We start from the raw sequence: 18,254 nt of genomic DNA on the forward strand, positions 1-18,254 counted from the left end.
GCAAGAGATCTGGGACAGGGATGTTTAAAATGTGCCGGGTTAGCTTATAAAACTCTAATGAACTTTTTGGAGAGAAAAACTTCTGTGGACATCAAACAGTTCACCTCAATGAGGGCAACTGTCTTTCTCAAAAGTCCTACAGGCATTAAAAAACCCCAACCCATGAAGCACACTACTGAAAGATTACAGGGACTGTACCAAATGTTGCCATGCCTGGGTTGGTGCCGGGGGCAACTGTGTGCCACCACTGCAGTAAGGAGTCCTGGATTCTGCCAGTCCCGTGTCACCCCAGCCCCATGGGCATGGGTAAATGCCAACAAAACTACAGCAAGCAGCACCTCTTAAACCCTCAGATCCTTTGTGACTAATTTACTTATTGATGGTTTTTCATAACTCCGTGGTCATCTTTTTTCTCACTGCTATTAATTATTCCTGGAAGCAAATAAAAGGGCCCACCGATATCTCTCCCTCCCACTCAGCACAGCCAGCTTTTCCTTAGGGAGAAAAAACTTGTGCTCATTTGCAGTGGGACAATGCCGACTTTTGAACCTCTAACCACTAAACAAACAAACCTTGCGCTCTGCTCCACAATCCAAACAGGGTTTATTGACAGGCGTATCGCAGCAACGCGCAGCAGCTCCGGCAGCAGCCGGGCTGGGATCAATGCTGCGGGGGTGGCCCGGGCGCCAGAGGACATCCTCGAAGGGGCTGCCCCGCCCGGGGCTGCTGCCGCCCGAGAGCCCTCGTGCCCCGGGACAGCGCAGAGGGAGGAGTGGGCCAGGGTGCCTGCAAAGCCCTGCTAGCTCCCAGAGCCCTGAGATGGTTTAGGGCTGGTGCTGCACAGCCAAGACCCTCGGTTTGAGCGCTGCTCAGCTCTGGTTGTCCCCAGCAGCTCCTCCAGAATTATCCAAGGACCCTTTAGAGTCACAGAAGGATGAATCTGGCTCCTGCCTCCCTCTGATCAGGAACAAACCATGGACGTTGGACCCAGCAGGATGTGCTCTGTGTCAACCCCATGTGCAAGGAACATTACTGCTTTGGGGCTGCACTCGTGGTTCCTGGACAGCCCCGCTTCAGAGACCACGTATGCTGCAGAAAATCAAGCAGGTTCCTTGCACTGGAGCTGCTGCCTCCCACCACGGTCTTCTCTCAGGCATAGGAGCCCTGGATCAGGTTTGCACAGCCACATGTCTGATCTCGGACTGCCAGTCCCAGGGAGCTGCATGCAGACAAAATGCAGTGCAGAGGCTTTGGGGCTGGTGCTTTCCATTTCCCCAAGTTCCCTTCGGCAGAGAGAGCTGCCTTGTCAGTAGGGTCAGTCCCTGACCAGACCATTCTCCCCATGCAGTTCTGCAGGTGCTGACAGCATTTGCTTTGGCTTTCAGCAAAAAGACAAGAAAATCTTCAGCAGAGAAAAAAACAGTTTCCCAAAGAAAGCAAACAGAATAACTTAAATAAATTTGATGACCAAAATGGAACAGTATGGGGCTAAATCCTAGGGAAGCCAATAATCCACATAACATGTTTGGGTCTGGACAGTGCTCCCATCATCCCTGCTGGCCCAGGCCCACGTGAGCTGGCTCCACACCCAGCCAAAGGCACTGGCTGCAGCATGGCTGCTCCAGCCTGGCCTCACTTCCCAGCTGGACTTCTCCCATCCCCAAGCGAGAAGTACGTATGGCAAACAGCCATTGTGATTTGGCCAAATCAGCTGGACTTCTCTTGTTTTCATCTCTGACTAAGTGAGTCCTTTGGCCTCTCTACCCTGGTGCCCTCTATCTAGCCAGCATGCGGAAATGGGCCACAACCTGTGCGAAGTAGGCTCTGATATAGCACAGAGCTCTTCCAAGGGTTTCTGCTTCTGATAGAGCTGTGATGAAGACTACATAAAGCTGATAAAATCAAGGGAACTTTGGAAAACCAACTGAAACAGGCCCCCCCCCCCCCGCCCAACAAGATAGAAATTGTAAGGATGTGAGAAATAGCACACAGTTTAACCAAAGGGACAGTGCACATGCAAGCAGGGCTCCTCACTTCAGCATGACAGGACACCTCTTTCAGAAGAGGCTAAATTCTTTCAATTTCTCTGCACTGCAGCTAATAAATCTGGATGGGTGACTATCTGCACTGGATTTATGGGCTCTTTTACAAGTGTCTAACATTAAGCAATTCACTTCTGAACGTTTAAACAGTGCCTTATCTTGTCTGCTCTGACCCTCGGGGCAGAATGAACATTGTGCATATTCATAGTTGCAAGAAGAAAATAAAATAAAATATAAAATAAAAAAAACAAAAACATGTGCTTTAATTTTTTTCCTGCTAAAATTCATAATTAGCCCAACAACATTGCAAAGGCCTTTTGGACCGATCCCTGAGATATACTGGGGGTTGCCTGGCAGGCAGCGCCCCCGCTTTATCTAACAAATTCCAGGGTTAAAAAAGCACCCAGACATAATAATAATAATATTAATAAAGCGATGGACACGCTTCCCCCGGACGACGAGACACATACACTGTACACCTGTACACACGGCCGGCCCCGCGGGGCGGTGTAGTGCATCGGGGGGGCCGCTCCCTCCGTGCCCCCCGGCGCGGCCCGATCCTCCGCGTCCTCCAGCAGTCCCTGCGCCGCTGTCCCGGCCGCTGTCACTGCGGGGCGGCGGGGCCCAGCCCGGCTCCGGCCGCGCCCGCCGCGGGACCCTGCAAGGAGGCGCTGGGGCTGAGGGGCTCCGCGCCGCCGGGCTGCGCCTGCTGCAGCTTCTTCTTGTTGATCTTCCTCTCCTTCGCCCGCCTGTTCTGGAACCAGATTTTCACCTGCGGGAAGGTGAACAGGGGAGTGAGTGGGACAGCTCGCCGGGGCTCTCAGGGGCTTTCACCGAGAGCGCATCCCTGCCCCCGCGCATCCCTGCCCCCGCGCAGCCCAGCCACACGTGGAGCGCCAGTTTTGGGACAGACCTGCCTCTCCGACAGCCCCAGGTTGGAGGCCAGCTCCGCTTTTCTCCTGATGGTGATGTAGCGGCTGTAGTGAAACTCCTTCTCCAGCTCCAGCCGCTGGTGGTCGGTGTACACCACGCGGTACTTGTCTTTCGTTCTGGTTTTAACTGCGGAGCACAAAAGCCAGGGTTGAGAAAGTCAAAGCCAAAGGGCAGAGCTGAGCGCTGCCATCCTCCCTGCGGTGCAGAGAGATCAGGAGCAGTCCTATCCCCTCCTCCCGGGCTTTCTGCTTTCCTCCCCCTGCCCTGGGCTCTGCTGAGCGCAGCAGAGGAGAGGGCATGTTCCTCAGTTCCCTGGGGACATGGGACATCAATGCCGGGCATGCCGGCGGGCGCAGGCTCCCGGTCCCGGTTGCCAGCCCTGACCCTACCGCACACCCCTGCCTTGCACGGGGACACCTTTACTGTGCACTTGTTGGCTTCTGGTTTTGTTTTGCTTTCCCTAGGGGCAGAAAACTTTTATAGAGAAAGAGGAAAACGGAAAGAATGAAAAAGCCCGTTCAGGGCACGATGATTTCGTTTCTAAACGAGAAACAGCCATCTAAGGGCAGAGAATCTGGAGCGGCCGAGGAGCAACCCAGCTCCCCGTTTTCTATTACGGCATAGAGGGTAAAGGGATTTCTTGGAAAGCCTGGAAGTGTGACATGCAACTTCAGAGCTCAAAAAAACCCCCACGCCAAGCCAACAAATCAACAAAACAAAAATACCCAAAACCAAACCAAAAGCCGAAAACGCAACGGAATCCGAAGGCGAAGGCCAGCGAGCAGCTGGTGAGAGTGCATCGCCGCAGCCGGTGACCTCCTTTTTCCCGAGGGTTTCTTGTTTAACTGGTTATGTCCCCGGCCCTCCCGTTCCCCAGGGAGCCGAGGCGGGGAGTCTCTGCCCCCAAGGTGCTTAATGGCTGGCAGGCTGACTTTGTTCAGGTAAACTCTCTGCAAACCACAACAAAAGCACCCTGTAAAGATACAAGCCTGATCAGAGAAAACTCCCCAGAGCCAGTGAATAGGGAACACAATCCCAAACAATGCAGGACAAGCAGATCTTATCAAAGAAAAACCCTTCTCAAAGCCTTAATGACAGCCACATTCTGTTTGAATTACCACTACTGAACAAATGGCGGCAGGCGCTTTCATCCCCCCAGCTCTGCACATTAACATAAACACTGGCTCCAAAGGCAGAATTTGAATGGAGACAAGGGACCGGCCACCACCGCACAAGCCTAAACTGTGGGAACACCGCGGGCTGCTGTGGGAAGCGCAGTGGGCCTGTAAGTGTTCCGCCGCCAGAGGCACCCGGGACGGGGCTGTGCCAGCGGCCGGCACCGAGGCTTTTCCCCCGGAGCGCGGCGGCCACAGGGGTAGCCGGGACTCCCGCTCAGCTCCGACCGGGTATCCCGGCCGGCCCTGCCGTCGGTCACACAAGGCAGGGGATGGGATGAGACAATGAGAGGGGAATACCATAAGTCATTATTTACTGCGAAAGTCGTCGTCCTTTTTTTTTTTTTTTTTTTTTCGGCCGCTATATACAATTATTTTAAAAATTAAAAAAAAAACAAACAAAAAAGAGGTGAAAAGAAAAAAAGGGAAAAGAGGAGTTAGCAGCCGTGGAAGGCGTGTATCAAAGCGCGGGGCACGTATGTCCCCTGGCAGATGCACGGTGGGAATAAGAGAGAGGGTCTGCGGGGGGATTAACATCGCAAGGGAGAGCGGCGCCGGCTACGGCTTGACCCGGGAGGGCACGCCCTCGCACGGCCCGGCCCGGCACGGCACGGCCCGGCCCGGCCGGGGGCACGGCCGGCCCGCAGGGATCGGGCTGGCAAGTGGCCGGCACTGTCGCTCGGGAGGCCTGGCCGCACTGAGACCTTAATAAAGTGCAGGCGCCCAGTGACTCAGAAACAAATGCGGAGCGACACCGGCCGATGATTTATATGACTATAATTGGTTATAAAAATCTTCTAAGTGGCTATAAGCAGGAGAGCGGAGCGGTGGGAGGAAGAGCGAGCGTTTCCTCGGGATCCGGGCCTCTCCAGCCTGCTCCGCCGGAGCGCACCCCCGGGCCCTGAGCCCCCGGGGCTGGCAGCGGCTGCTCCCGGGGCAGCGCCGCTCCTGCCGCTGCCGGCCCGGCACTCAGCAGCGCGGACGGGATGTCGGCATAGCCCGGCAGCCCTGTTCTCCCGAGGACTGACCCTCGGGCGCGTTTGTTTCGGGGAGTTCCCCCCGATTAAAGGCTTTACCGGGCTGCCCGGCATACCGGGGAGCCGTCGGCGAGGCACCTCCGCCCGCCTGGCCCGGCCCGCACTTACCCTGGCTGCTGAGCGGGGGCTGCGCCGGCTTCCTCATCCATTCGCAGAGGCCTCGGCGCTGCCCACCGGGGGAGAGCGGCTCGGGGGCGGCGCTGGCGGCGGCGCCGGCGGCGTTGAGGGGCTGCATGACCCCGGCGGCGGAGCAGTGGGGCGCGGGGCCGGCGTGGTGGTGGGCGTGCGGGTGGTGGTGGTGGTGGTAGTCGGCGGGGCTGTAGGCCATTGAGGCGGCGGGGGAGCCCCCGTTGAGGCCGTGGACGGCGCCGGCGGCCGGCGGCGCCCCTTGGCCATAGGTGCCCCAGTCGTCGCGGAGCGGGGCGGCGTAGGGCGCGGGCCAGGCCGGCCCGGGGGACTGGGCGCCGTCGAGGTTCACATGGTACCCGCCGTAGTCCGCGTACTGCGGGGCACCCACGAAGTTCTGCGCCGCCAGGTTAAGCCCCCCCGAGTGCCGCACCGGGCCGGGGTACATGGGCCCGTCCTTCTCCAGGAGGTAGCTCACGTACATGCTGGCGGGGCCCCGGCGGCGGCTCTCCACATGCTGCTCGGGGCTCTCTCCCTGCGCGCCTGCTGCTGCCTGGGGCCGGGCTGCCCGGGGCGGGGAGGGGGCAGGCGGAGGGGCAGCGGCCCCGCGCTGCGCTCCGCGCTCCTCCGCGCTCCCGGTCCGAATCCAATGGCCGGCAGTCCTTACATGATTAACGATTGTTTACAAGGCTCTATTAGTAATGGCCCAGACACACCAAAGGCAGGTGACGTGGAGAGGCGCTGGGTATATAGCTACTACCCCTAAAAGACGATTTGCATTTAAAAAGATAAGGAGAGGGCAGCGACCTGATCACAGCTAAATATTCAAGCCTTTATTGTTTAAGAGCTTCCTCCTTCCATTGCAACCTGGTGCACTTTAACCTCCAATCACAGGTTCAAAGGATGAAATCAAGAGACTTGCAAAAGACAGGGAGGGAGATCTAAGGGCGAGGGTGGGAATATGGGAGCCGTGTATCACGGCCGATCTGTAGGCAGCCCTTTAGCCAGCTCTTCTCTGTGCTTTGGGATTGGGGGTGGGGGGGGGGAAGGGGCGGAAGAGGAGGGAGTTTTGATTAAAAATCCACAAAGCCGTTTTGTCGTGGTTGTTTTGAGCAACAAACCCCATCGCGACGGCCTACTGCTTTTTGTAAAATGCTTCCCACCCGCTCCCGCTCGGTCATGGGCGATGAAGGCGAGGTAAGAGAAGAAATCCCCCCCCCCCCCGGCTCCAAGGGCGCTGTCTCCTTCCTCCGCGTGTGCCTGCAGAGCTTCGAGGTCGGGCGCGCCCAGCAGGTCCGGGAAAGGACGGGGGCTGGGGGTGCCTTCGTCTGAAACAGCCTCTGCCCTCAGACCCACCGCTGGAGCGAGGCCGGATAATCCCGGAGGGCCCTTGGGACCGAGGCAGGGGATGGTTCTCCTCAAGGAGGCAACCATCAACCTCCTCTCGGAGCCTGTCACCTCATTGGGCGATTCCCTCGCTGTAGCGCGGCCGAGCCCGAGGGGAACCCGACGGCTTGTCCCTCAGGCACACTCACTTCTTCCCTCCCCAACTCCTTGGAAACCCTCTGGAAATGCTGGCTCTGGGAGGGCGGCTCCCAGGCAAGCGGCAGCCGGCTCCCCCAACCCAACCAGTCCCCTTTGAAGAGGCGACCCCCTCTCAGCTTCCCCCTGCCGCTTTCATGCTTTAACTTTTCACCCTGAGCGGGGACAATGCGAGACGACGTTTGCATATTCGCATCTTTTCCCATGACACAGCGAGGAAACCTTTCACCCGCCGAGAAAAAAAATGGATGGGGACGGGAACGTTCCCCCGTTTTCCCAGCACTTTTCGCCGGAGCAGCGCAGCACCGTCTCAACCATTCTCACCGGCTTTCCCGGTCCCTTGGGGCGGCTGAGACTCGGTCCTACCGGGGGTCCCCAGACGGGCCCCGCGCTGTCCCCCACCCTTGAGTCCTGGGTATTACATACGAAGATCCACGTGGTCGTGTCCCAAGGGTGGTTTTCCTTCCACGTGGGTGGCTGTTCTGCACACCGAGGAGTGTCACTGGGATGGGGCGTCTTGCAGCTGAGGGCGGATTTCAGCTCTGCAAAGGCAGATATCCCGAACCCACTCTCTGAAAAATCTCCCTCTCCTTCCCCCCATTCTATCGCTCCTTTGGTGCTGAGCGTGGGGCTGACGCGAAGCCAGGCTTTAACGCCAGCGTGCGTAATTCAGTGACCTCTCTCAAAATGTCCCAAAGGATCTAGTGTCAGTGGCCCTGGGACACCAGGACGCTCAAGTAGGAAAGGATGGAGCAGGTCTCCTCGGGAAGAGGCCACAGAGGGCCCCCTCGGAGTCGATGTGGATACGAGTAACGGGGTATCCCCACCCTGCACACAAGTCGGGTATGCTTTGTGCCCACACCGTCCCTTGTTACCAGCCTGTCGCAGGCGGCCGTGGTTGCGACCCTACGGTAACAGCGGCACAACAGCAGGGATGCAGCGATGCCTGCCAGACGCTTTTTCTGGAGGGAATTTCTCTCTCTGTTGCTTATTCCCACCGTGACACCTTCCCTCCGCCCCGACGGTGGGGTAACGAGGAGAGGGGAGCGGGGCTTGGAGCTCCCAGCACTGTGTGAGCAGGAGACTGATATGTCACTCTGGAGAGGAAACACTGTGTCCCTTCAATGTAATCGCCTCTCCCGATAAGCACCGACAGAGCCGATCTATGCAGATGCGAATTTGATGATGCCATAAACGGAGAGAGGGGGCCATTAAAACGACAAAACTCTGGACATATTGTAATAAAAAGCACTACAACCGTGATCAACCCCGAAAAAACCCGATTCAGTGTCTATGGCTCTATTAGTGAATCCCTGGCACCAGGTGACAGCTTTTTGGGGTGAGACCCGACGCCAGCCCGAGCTGGCGGGGCTGGGGGCCGTCGGCCGAGGGATCGGATGAGAGTCTCGGGTCTCCGGTGGAGGAACAGGATATGGCTTCGAGGCAGCTCCGCGACTACCTGGAACGGCAGCCGGAGCGCTGCCCCGCTACTTTGCCGTGCTGACAGTGATCCCAGTTGCCCCTCCAGTAGGGGGAGGACTTGGGAAGACGGGGCCCCACCAGTCCTAGCCTAGCCGGGGTCGGCGGCGAGATGGGGCAAGTCCCACTTTCCCCGCCGATAAATGCTTCGAAGCTTCCTCCGCCTCTGCTCCCCAGACGCCACCCGTGGCAGCTGCTGGGGATGGGGACACGCTGCCCCGGGACACTCTTGTCTTAAAATAAGAGGGGTCCCGATCCACTCCTAGATGTCTTTGAGGCCCTTAGGGCTTCTTTTCGTTGTGATTGGCACATGATTTGTCCCTCCTCCGGCCCTATTCAGCTATCGGGGCTTCTCAAAGAGGTTGAGGAGAGAGGATGTATCTCTCGGCCGGGTTTCATCCCTTTTTTCCCCTCGGTTCTGTCCACTCTCTCTGCTTTCGTGTCGGGTTTTCCCGCCGGTTCCGGCCCAACGCTGCATATCGAACTCGGTATTTTCCCCCTAGGGCTGTTTCACCCAGGGCTGCCTCCTGGGCAGACGCTGGGCTCTCCGCCTTCCTCCTTCAGCCTCAGCCTTACTATTTGATCTGGAAAAAATAATTTCGGACATTATTCCAGGGGGAGTCAGGGCAGCGGCACGGCTGCGGGGAAGCGCCGGGGGCAGGGCGCTGCTGCCCGCTGCCGGCCCTGGGAGCCGGGGCGGGCGGTGCTCGGATCCCGAGCGGACACCTCGCTTCGGGTCCTCGGGCCACGGGGTTGGGGCCGGCTGAGGGATAATGGGTCCAGCAGCACAGCCCGAGCACTCCGGTCCCGGGTCACAGACGTCCCCATAAGACCCTGGAAGGACCGAGTGCTGTGCAGCACCCTCGATCCCTCCTCCACAGACTGCTCCCACTCGGCGGGACGCCTGTGGAGATACGGATTCACCGTCTTTATTTCTACTTGTTTTGTGGTTTAAATAATTCTTTTTTTTTCTGTGATTTGGGGGAATCTCGGGGTGGGATGGCAAGGGGGTAGATCTTCCCGTCTCCCTGCACATTAACGACACGGAACGGGGAGCTTTGTTTGCAAGGTAAAGAAAGAAAAAATCCCTCTTGAGAGCCCTTTGGAGGCCATGGAGAGAGAAGGGAAGGAGGAATCGTGTGTTAGTTAGTCCGACCTGTGGAATTTATGACTCCCCCTAAGCACAGACATGATAAGGACTTAGAAAACATCTTGGATCTTTTCAAGCCGGCAGCCCCCGAGGCTTTGATGTAGATTACCTTGCAGAATAACCCAATACTTTTATCGTGGGGTTGATATTCGTCTTGTTTAAGCACATGCCTCTAGGAGGGGGTTAGATGTTGAACGCTCGCTGCCGAGAGGATTCGCGTTACTGGGAAGAAAGCAGACGGGGAAGGAAGGTGGCACCTGGTGCCCGGCCGGGGCACAGCCACCCTGCACCAGCACAGCCACGGGCTGTGCCTCTTTGCACAGGTGCTGCAGGCTCGAGTTTACATGGCCCTGCTCCCCTTCAGGAAACGGGAACGTAAACAGAGAAGAAGGAAAAAGGGATATGATACCCCAGAGACTTCTGCACCAGAGGCTGACGAGGGCGTCCCCAGCCTCGCAGATCCAGTGGCTGGCACACCTGTGCTGACCAAGGCAAGAACCTTGGCTGGATTTTATTTTATTACCTTTTTTTACTTGACTTTACCTTACTTTATTATCTTTTTTAAATGTCTCAGAGGAAGAAGGCCACAGCAGGGCTGCAGAGCCCTTGTGCCTGGTCCCTGCTGGCCTGTCCCGCCTGGAGCGGCCGGGACCTGGTCCGGTCCCGGGAGCCGTGAGTCACCCGGCACCCGCGGGACGGCCCCGACGGCGCGGGCCGGGAGGGAGCGGGGGCGGTCCCTCTCACGGGAGGGGAGCCCAGGGCTTGGCTGTTGTCGCCTCTGCCCCGCAAGGACACCCCCCATCCACTCACGGACGCTCCCCGCAGCACGCAGGGCCGCTGTTATCTCCCCCGGCCCCGGCAGCGGCCGGCACGGGATGCAGCGGGAGCGCGGTGCTCCCCAGCCTCACGTCTCGCCTTTGCGGCGAGCCACGGCCGGCGCTGCAGACCGCGGCAGAGGTCGCCTCTGGTCCTTGCCCAGGGCCACGTCGCTCCACGGGAAACCTCAAGCCCCGGCCCAGCTGCTGGGATGGAGCCACTAGCGCGAGTGTCGTCTCCAATTCGTCAGTGAATTGGAACTGTAAAATAGTTTGCACACATTTGCCACCAGCGTGCCTGCCCCTGTGCTGTCTCCCCCTCCCAAGGGCAATCTGAAGGCTGCTGCCCTCACTGTTTTCCTCATTGATTAATTTTCTACATTTCCCAGCCCTGAAACTTTAGCAGGGAGGTGATGCATCCCCTTGGGTGTGTTGTCCCTATCTCTACAACACATGCTAGTCTTGCTGATTTCCCCCACCATTCCCTCTGCTCCAAGCCTTTCCATGGCAAGACGCTATGGCGTGGTTGCCCCATATCAGTGTCTCCCTCAGCCTTGTGTTCTGTGGTAAGCCCAGTCCTACAAATCCCTTCAGTGAGCAGAGGCACAGGGTGCCTCTGTAAATGGTTTGTTGTTTGCAAGACCATAGTTGTACATGAAGGGCCATGGCGCTTTGTGGATAATATTTTGTGCTAGCAAATATAAGAGTCCAAAGCAGAGAAGTGGCAAGCACTTCTTTAGCCTGGCGGGGAGCAGACCAAGGCTTCTTTCCTTGTGATGGGGCTGTAGGAAGGCAGAAGACCCATCTTTCTCCCTGGACAAATATTTACCCCCTCAATCCAAAACCTTAGTTCTTCTGACTCCAAGGAGAAATTGCTAGCTGACTGCTCTCCACCATCCCACATTTGCTCCCAGCTATTTTATTCCAGTTCCTGAGAGGGAAAAGGAGTCTCACTACATTTTATTTCTGGTATGAAAAGAAACCCCCAAAGGAGCTGAAGGTAGGGCCAGGCAGACCCAGAGCCAGCTTCCCAGCTGTGGTCCACATTCCCCTCCCCCAGGCTCTCCTCTATGACTCAGCTCCCAGGGACCAGCCCAGCCCTTGCTTCAGTTTAGCTTCACAACCCCTCCTCATCTAGGGCAACCCCACATCACAGGAGGCTTTCCCAAAGAGCAGCCAGTACACATTACGTAGTTACTTCTCCAAGAAGAATTTGTTGGAAACTAGAGCTAGGCACCTCTTTCTTTTTATGATCTGAAGCCTCCAAGCCTCCTCTGAAGATGGAGCAGTCATGGCACTGGTGGGACTGGAGTGCTGTCATTAGGGGTAACTTCTGAGTTTTCTTCAGCCCGAAGATGTGCAGAGCATGAAGGGAGGGGAATCTCAGTGCACCTGGAAAGAGGCTTCTCTGGGCAGCCAAAACTAAATGTCAAAATTTAGCTGTCATGCAAAGGATCATGGATGGGTAGGTTTGGCAATACCTGCCAGCAGGGGTGGGTCACTGTCAGGATCTCCTGTCTCTTTTCATCCCAGCTAACAGCGTTTAAAATGAACAGGATCCCATACCAGTCTTTATGTGCCTCTGTGGAGGCAACCACGGGAGCACCACCACTTATCCACCTCTCTCCACAAACGGGTCTTCAGAATTCCTTCTCGGTTGATATCTGAACCAGATTGTGCCCCAGGGCACCTACACTTCTTCTAGGAGCGTTACTCCGTCAGTTTTCTGGCATAGCCTTAAACACGTAAATTTTAATCTGTCAGCGACTTATAAGCAGGATCCTTGCCCTAGACAGCTGCGCTATTTATCTCATTACAAAGCATTTCAGGAAGCATGAATCGAGCTCAGGTCTCAGACAACCTGCTTGGAAGGACTCCTGCTAGGCCATTCCATAGGGTTGGGGTGCTCACGAAGGGTGAGAAGGAGATAGGCTCAAGTTCTAGCTCTTTCTGGAGCCATTTGAGGCATTCTCAACCATAGATCTGTGTGCTTCTTTTTGTGCCTGTTTTTTTAAAGCTGTTTTTCTTTGCTCGGTCTAATTCATTAGCCATTGATGCAGGAGGGAAGGTGGCAGAATGAGAAGCCTGAAACCTGAGCCATTGAGCACTGTATCTGGGAGAAGGGGGCTGAGATTTGGTGTATCCAGCTCCATGGGATCCACTCATCTCCAGTATACTTCATTTTATTTGCCCCTGAAATAATTCCCAGCAGAAATTTGGACTCTTAAATATAACCTGTATGCAAATAGCTCTGGAGAAACTATAGGATTCCTTCACCGCATTTCATAGTACCCTCCATGAACATGTGGACTGAAGGCCACTGCTAGCATGCATGACAGGATTATTTCAGCTCTTCTGGTTTAACACATGGTTAGTCCCAGCTTCTCTCAGAGGGACCCCACAGAGCCCATCCCAGGTACCCAAATCCAGAAGCACGAGGCGTTGGAGAAGCACCTCCAGTTTCTCTCGATGGGGACAGATAAAGATCTCTCACCTTTTTGGTCCCTACTGCCTGTGACACAGGGAAATGGTCGGTTGGGAAAACGCTCGGGGGGGTGGGGAGTGGTTTGTGCTGGTACCGATTTTGTCGCAGGTTTTGGCTGGGGAGTCCTTTTGACATGCCCATCCCCAGCCCTACTCTCCGGGTGTCCTGTACCCTGTTCCAGGCCCCCTGTGCCGAGCACCAGCCCTGCTCCTTGTCCCGGTCCATGGCCCGGCGGCTCCGCGGTCGCGGAGCTCCATCTAGTGCCGGCTGCGGCGGAGGAGCGCGGCCGCCCGTGCCCGCGCATCCCGGGGGAGAGCTCCTCGGGACAGCGCTGCCGCCTCCCAGGGCCGCTATTGCAGGTACAGGGGAAGGAAAATTGGGGCAGATTCGCCATCCTGCCTTACAGCTTGGGTTGCCAAATTATCTTTCTTCTTATTTCTGCTATTGTTACGAGGGAGAGCTCAAATGTCCTTTGCTCTTCAGTGGTTTTAATTGACCTCAACCCTTGTACTGCTCTTCTCGGATTAATGATTAGTGAATCTTTGTCAGTCTGTGCCTAACTTAAGGCATCCACCTTAGACTAAACGCTTCTCTGCTGGAGGTCTTCAAACAAGCTTAACGCTCTCCATTCACTACAGGGGGAATTCATCACTTTCTCCTGACAACGTGCTCCTGGTGGCACAGATTAGGGGTCTGGATCCTAATGAGAGAAATATGGTCATTTCCTTTCAAGAATCATGAAACTGATCCCTAAACAGTGCTGTCTGTGGCTCTGCACAAGCCTCAGGAATGGACCACCACTTTGCTAAGTTCTGTTGGAAACATCCTGGAAAGATAATATCCTAAAAGAAATTATTTTTCATTCAACACCTCCTGTAGCTGTGTTCCATCCATCTCTTCTGTGTGGAGAAGCAGATGCACAACTTCCCACACGTTCAGCCCTTACCAGGAGTGTTTTATCCCTGATTGCTCTTCCTCACGGAGTGCTATGTTGCCTGAGCTGCTTTTCATGTGTGAATCATGAGTTGCTCCAAGGTTCTCTATTTGTCTTTATATTCCCAAGTCTCAGCTCAGTGGTGATGACAGGGGCCAGATGATCTATGTCCAGTTCTTTTCAAGTCTTGTGGATAAACGTGTGACACAACTTCCTGGCATGTATCTAAGTACATGGGATTCCTACCTGCTCGTCTTCGAACCAAGTTCACATCTGCCTAGTTTCTAGGGCCAGCCAGGCTTGGAAGTGACCAGTTCAGCGTTAGGTTACTCTAAATTTGAAGGCTGGAAACTCCTGCCTGCACAAGATGCTCAAGTCCCACTGTGCAGCCACTGCAGGCTGTGTGCCAACAGTGCTGAACAGTGACATCTTGCAGATGAACGCTTTCAAACTATTACAGGTATGTTAAAAATAATATTTTCCAGAGAATACAATGTTAAAATTTATTTCTGTCAAAATATCTCCCAATTGTTCTTCAGCATTCTGTATCTGATTAAAAATTGATGATTCATTGGTAATTATTAATAACATTAACAAAAATATACAAATCATAATCACTGTATTACAGTATTGTTTTCAGGCAGTGTTAGTAAAGAGCAGCTCGATTTCTGTGATAGCATATTCTGTCCAAACAGTTATTATTTATAAGACATGCCACTGAAAAATCCTAACTGTACTTAGCACCTTGTAAAATGTAAAAGAGAAAAAAACCCCTATTAACCATTATATTCTCATCTTGATCCAATGTGATGAAGGCAAATGAATCCTATTAGTCATGATGAAAGTTGCATTTAGAAATTCCTAAATCTCATAATGAAAATAGCTGTCTTTTTAAGTATACTGAAAACACATCAAGCCTCTGGGTATTGTCCTGGGAGTCTGGGAGAAAATTAGAGACATACTTTCATGTTAGTCCAGCAGTGTTCATATGCTCAGGTTGAATTTGGAGTGATGATAGTACACTCCTAAATTACAGAACATAATTTCTTCAAAATTAAACGTCTTTTACTTGCTATTAATATACACAAAGCCCCATGAATGGAATTAGCTGTAACTCAGACTTCCAACAGGAGATTGCCACCTGGATTTTCCAAGCTGGGGAGGTAGAAGGTTATCTCCAAATATCGCTCCTCCTGATTATTTTAGCTGCTTGTTTTAGGTAGAAAGGAATCCCTCCTCTGAGTGCCTATCTCTCGTGAGTAGTTGCAGAATGTAGCCTGGCTGAGCAGAGGCCGAGTGAGTAACTAAATCTTGATAAAAAGAGCTCACCTGAACTGAACGCACATCAACTACTTCACAGTCATCAAGATGTCCAGGATAAGACAGTTACACTCCATCAAATTAAGAGTTCCTTGTGAAACAAGACTGATGGAACTGTAAATCACGGACATCTAAAATTAGTGACTCCAATGAGTTGTTTTTTCCAGCACTCGCTGACATCTGGAGATGAAGATATGAATAGCACTTCTGGAAATCACACCAACTCTCTTTAGTTGCATAGTAGATTCTTGTAAACATTGACTAAAAAAAATGTGGATTCTCTCATGTTTGCTGGCAATGTGGCAAGAACAGTATGAATTCAGCACGTTGATTAGGCAACTATTTACATAATATCAGAAAAGGAGATATTCAGTTGGAGAGAGGCAGGAAAAAAACCTGTCTTGCTATAGATGTGTTTGCTGAATTCAAACAAATCATTTGCACCTTCCTCTCCAAAATTCACATAAATACAGACTGGCCCTCACGAAATGCAAACAGTGCAGCAGTTGGTAACAATTCCTTTTCTTTGAGCTGATATAAAACATCCTACAGAGGGTTCATGACAATACTGAGACCAAATCCACAACTCAGATTATTTTTCAACCTGAGAGTCTTCATGCTGGGGTACAACTGGGGACAGCAAAGATTCCTCATCCCTGCTTACACGAGGCTTAGTTTTGACACTGGAATGGTGTGTGGCAACGTTTTTCTTCATATTATGGTAAACCTAGAATTGGGAGGAGGAAATAAAAATATATCTTCTGTTTTTTTTAATTGAATTTGGAAAACTGCTCTTCTCCCCATGAAGCAGGCACTGAGAAATAGTGTGTCTAGTCCAGAGTGGATGCCCAAGAAGGAATTAGTAGTTTGGAAAGGAATTGTTTATCCTCCATGAAGAGGAGATAAACATCTGGTATGAATAGAACAGGACTTCCTCAGATCATCTTTATTATTTTGACCTTTGAGAACAGCATACAACATGTCTGTGAGGACATAGCATGGTGATCCCTCATGACACCCCCTGGCCCCTGGCCCATGCTCAGCTCCCCTCCCATGGTAGCTATCAGCATCACCAAAGCTGACTGCACTGGCAGCTGCACAAGGGAAACCCATTCCCTCAGCACAGGCTGAGACTTCAGCTCTCCAGAGTCCCAGTGCAGCCAGTGGGAGGAAGAAAATCCTCACCAGGAAGGTCAGGACTCTTTCTAATGGCAGAAAAATATGCCCCGAGCTCTTATATGGATCCATGGGCAATGTATCCATAATATAGATGTGTGCTTCAATAGAAAGCAGAAGACTATTCCTCAGCTCATTGTGATCTATGGAGCTACATATAAACCCCACAAAATCCCAAACCCAGACCTCGTTCACATGTTCATCTTACTGTGTTTACTTACTGCTCCTTCTGCCTCAGCCAGCTGAGAGGCCAGAGAGGAAACCAGGCAAGAAAAAGAAGGTCTTTTTCTGGAGTCAAGAGCCCAACAAGACTGCATCATGCAATAGCTGCAGAAGGAAAGACATGGCACAGAAAATACGTAAGCTCTTGGACTCTCTGTAAGTGACTACATGGAGTTGCAGGACTTGAGTGGGGAATCATGGGGACCAGAATGATTTTATTGAAAAAATTACAGTGTTGCATCAGAGGAAAAGAAGCAGAAAGATAAGAATAAAGGATGAAATGATCTTACAATGACTTAATCAGAGTGCTTAGTAATATCTTCGTTGTGGTAAGACGCATAATGTCATGATGTTTGTTTTCCAGCTTCCACAGAGAAAATGTTAGGAAGACAATGCCTGTCCGTCACTGGGGCTAAACCTGCTCCTTGTGGATGATGTAGTCTTAAGCACACTTTTCACAGCAAGTCTTTTAATGTAATTTGATGTCACAAAAATCTTTCTGAAATTGAAACACTACCTTGGAAATATTGCAGCTTCATCAGGCATCAGTGCAGCACCTGACTGCTCAAGTCCCTTGCAAAGTTACGGGGACAATAGGATCCCTGGTATTTAAACCCCCACAACAATCTTTTGCGGGTCAATCTGTCAGATTCACCCATACTTTTAATGTCATTACATTTATGTGATGCATTTATTTATACACCTTTATATGGCGAGGATAGGAACAGTGCAGTGCCATAGCAAGGCACTCTGTCCCTAGAGCATCTATGAAATGCCTGCTAGAAGAGCTCAAGCAACCCAAGTCTTTCCCTTTCCTCCAGATCTCACAGTTCTGTGTCACATTCTCTTCTCTTGTTTCCTGGGCCCCACCTCTAGGCAGAGTCCACCCAGGCACAGAAGCACAGGCTGAAAATAAGGTGCTGAGAGCACAGAATTAGCTTCCCCCCAACTCTTCCTTAGCAGGGTTTTTATCTAAGAGGATCCCTAGCCACCCAAAACTGAAAAAAACTGGTGAAGCTTGATTTAAAAATAAAGTTTAGGAAAGAACCCATCAAAATTTTAGTCGATATGGAAAAAAATAGCTTCTGGGGAAAAAAAATAAAAGGAAAGAAAAGAAAAAAGAGAAAGCCAAAGAAGAAAAAAAGGGGAAAAAAATCTATGATCTGGGAATAAGAAGCTTCCTGGGGAAAGAAGGCACAACTAAATAAATATAATAAACTAGTCCTGTCAAATACACACAACTTTTAGTGATGATCACTTCTACTTTAGAACAAAACCTGTAGGATCAGGTAGCCTTTGGCAGGTTTAGAGGAAGAGCTTACATTTTGCAACTAATTTTGGGTAAGATATATTGCACAATAAATAAAAGGTCATTCAAACAGTGACCTAGTAAGTATAAATTCTCATGCTGTGTATCACTTGGAAATACACTTACACATCTTTTGTAGCATAATACGGCTGGTCCATTTTAAATCCACTTTGTATTAATTTGTAGAAGTTTGTGTCAACCTGAATACCAGGGTAAGGATTTACACCTGTGGAAATCATCAGAGAATATGTGTTAATTCAGAAGCTGCCAAAACCAAACACTACTCTCTTGTCCCACTGTAGAACATACCCAAAGAGAATATTTCCCACAGCAGTATTCCATACGACCAGACATCACTCTTCATGGTGTACGTCCTCTCGAATAAGCTCTCGGGAGCCATCCATTTGACTGGCAATCGAGCCTGTGCAGACAGGGGGATGGAGGTCAGGTCATGCTGTGACACAGACTGTGACACAGGCTTTCACTGTGCTGCTCACTGCCACCGTGAT

At 52.4% G+C, this 18,254-nt stretch overlaps 2 protein-coding genes across 2 annotated transcripts in view; both read right to left on the bottom strand.

The window, feature by feature from the left end:
* Positions 1-2,646: 2,646 nt before the first annotated feature.
* Positions 2,647-5,797, bottom strand: CDX2 (caudal type homeobox 2). The gene is made up of 3 exons (XM_033053231.1): positions 5,296-5,797; positions 2,956-3,101; positions 2,647-2,814 (listed from the first exon to the last, which is right to left on the bottom strand). The coding sequence occupies exons 1-3, from the start codon at positions 5,795-5,797 to the stop codon at positions 2,647-2,649; spliced, it is 816 nt and encodes a 271-aa protein (XP_032909122.1).
* A 9,731-nt stretch (positions 5,798-15,528) lies between these two features.
* Positions 15,529-18,254, bottom strand: part of FLT3 (fms related receptor tyrosine kinase 3) — a 30,598-nt gene continuing 27,872 nt past the window's right edge. Inside the window, exons 21-24 of the mRNA XM_033051712.1 lie at positions 18,055-18,166; positions 17,872-17,971; positions 16,436-16,541; positions 15,529-15,765 (exon numbers count right to left, since the gene is read on the bottom strand). Coding sequence (XP_032907603.1) covers positions 15,631-15,765; positions 16,436-16,541; positions 17,872-17,971; positions 18,055-18,166 — 453 coding nt within the window. The 3' untranslated portion in view covers positions 15,529-15,630. The remainder of the gene's footprint in view (positions 15,766-16,435; positions 16,542-17,871; positions 17,972-18,054; positions 18,167-18,254) is intronic.

The sequence above is a fragment of the Catharus ustulatus genome, chromosome 2, assembly GCF_009819885.2.
Source record: "Catharus ustulatus isolate bCatUst1 chromosome 2, bCatUst1.pri.v2, whole genome shotgun sequence".
Lineage (NCBI taxonomy): Eukaryota > Metazoa > Chordata > Aves > Passeriformes > Turdidae > Catharus > Catharus ustulatus.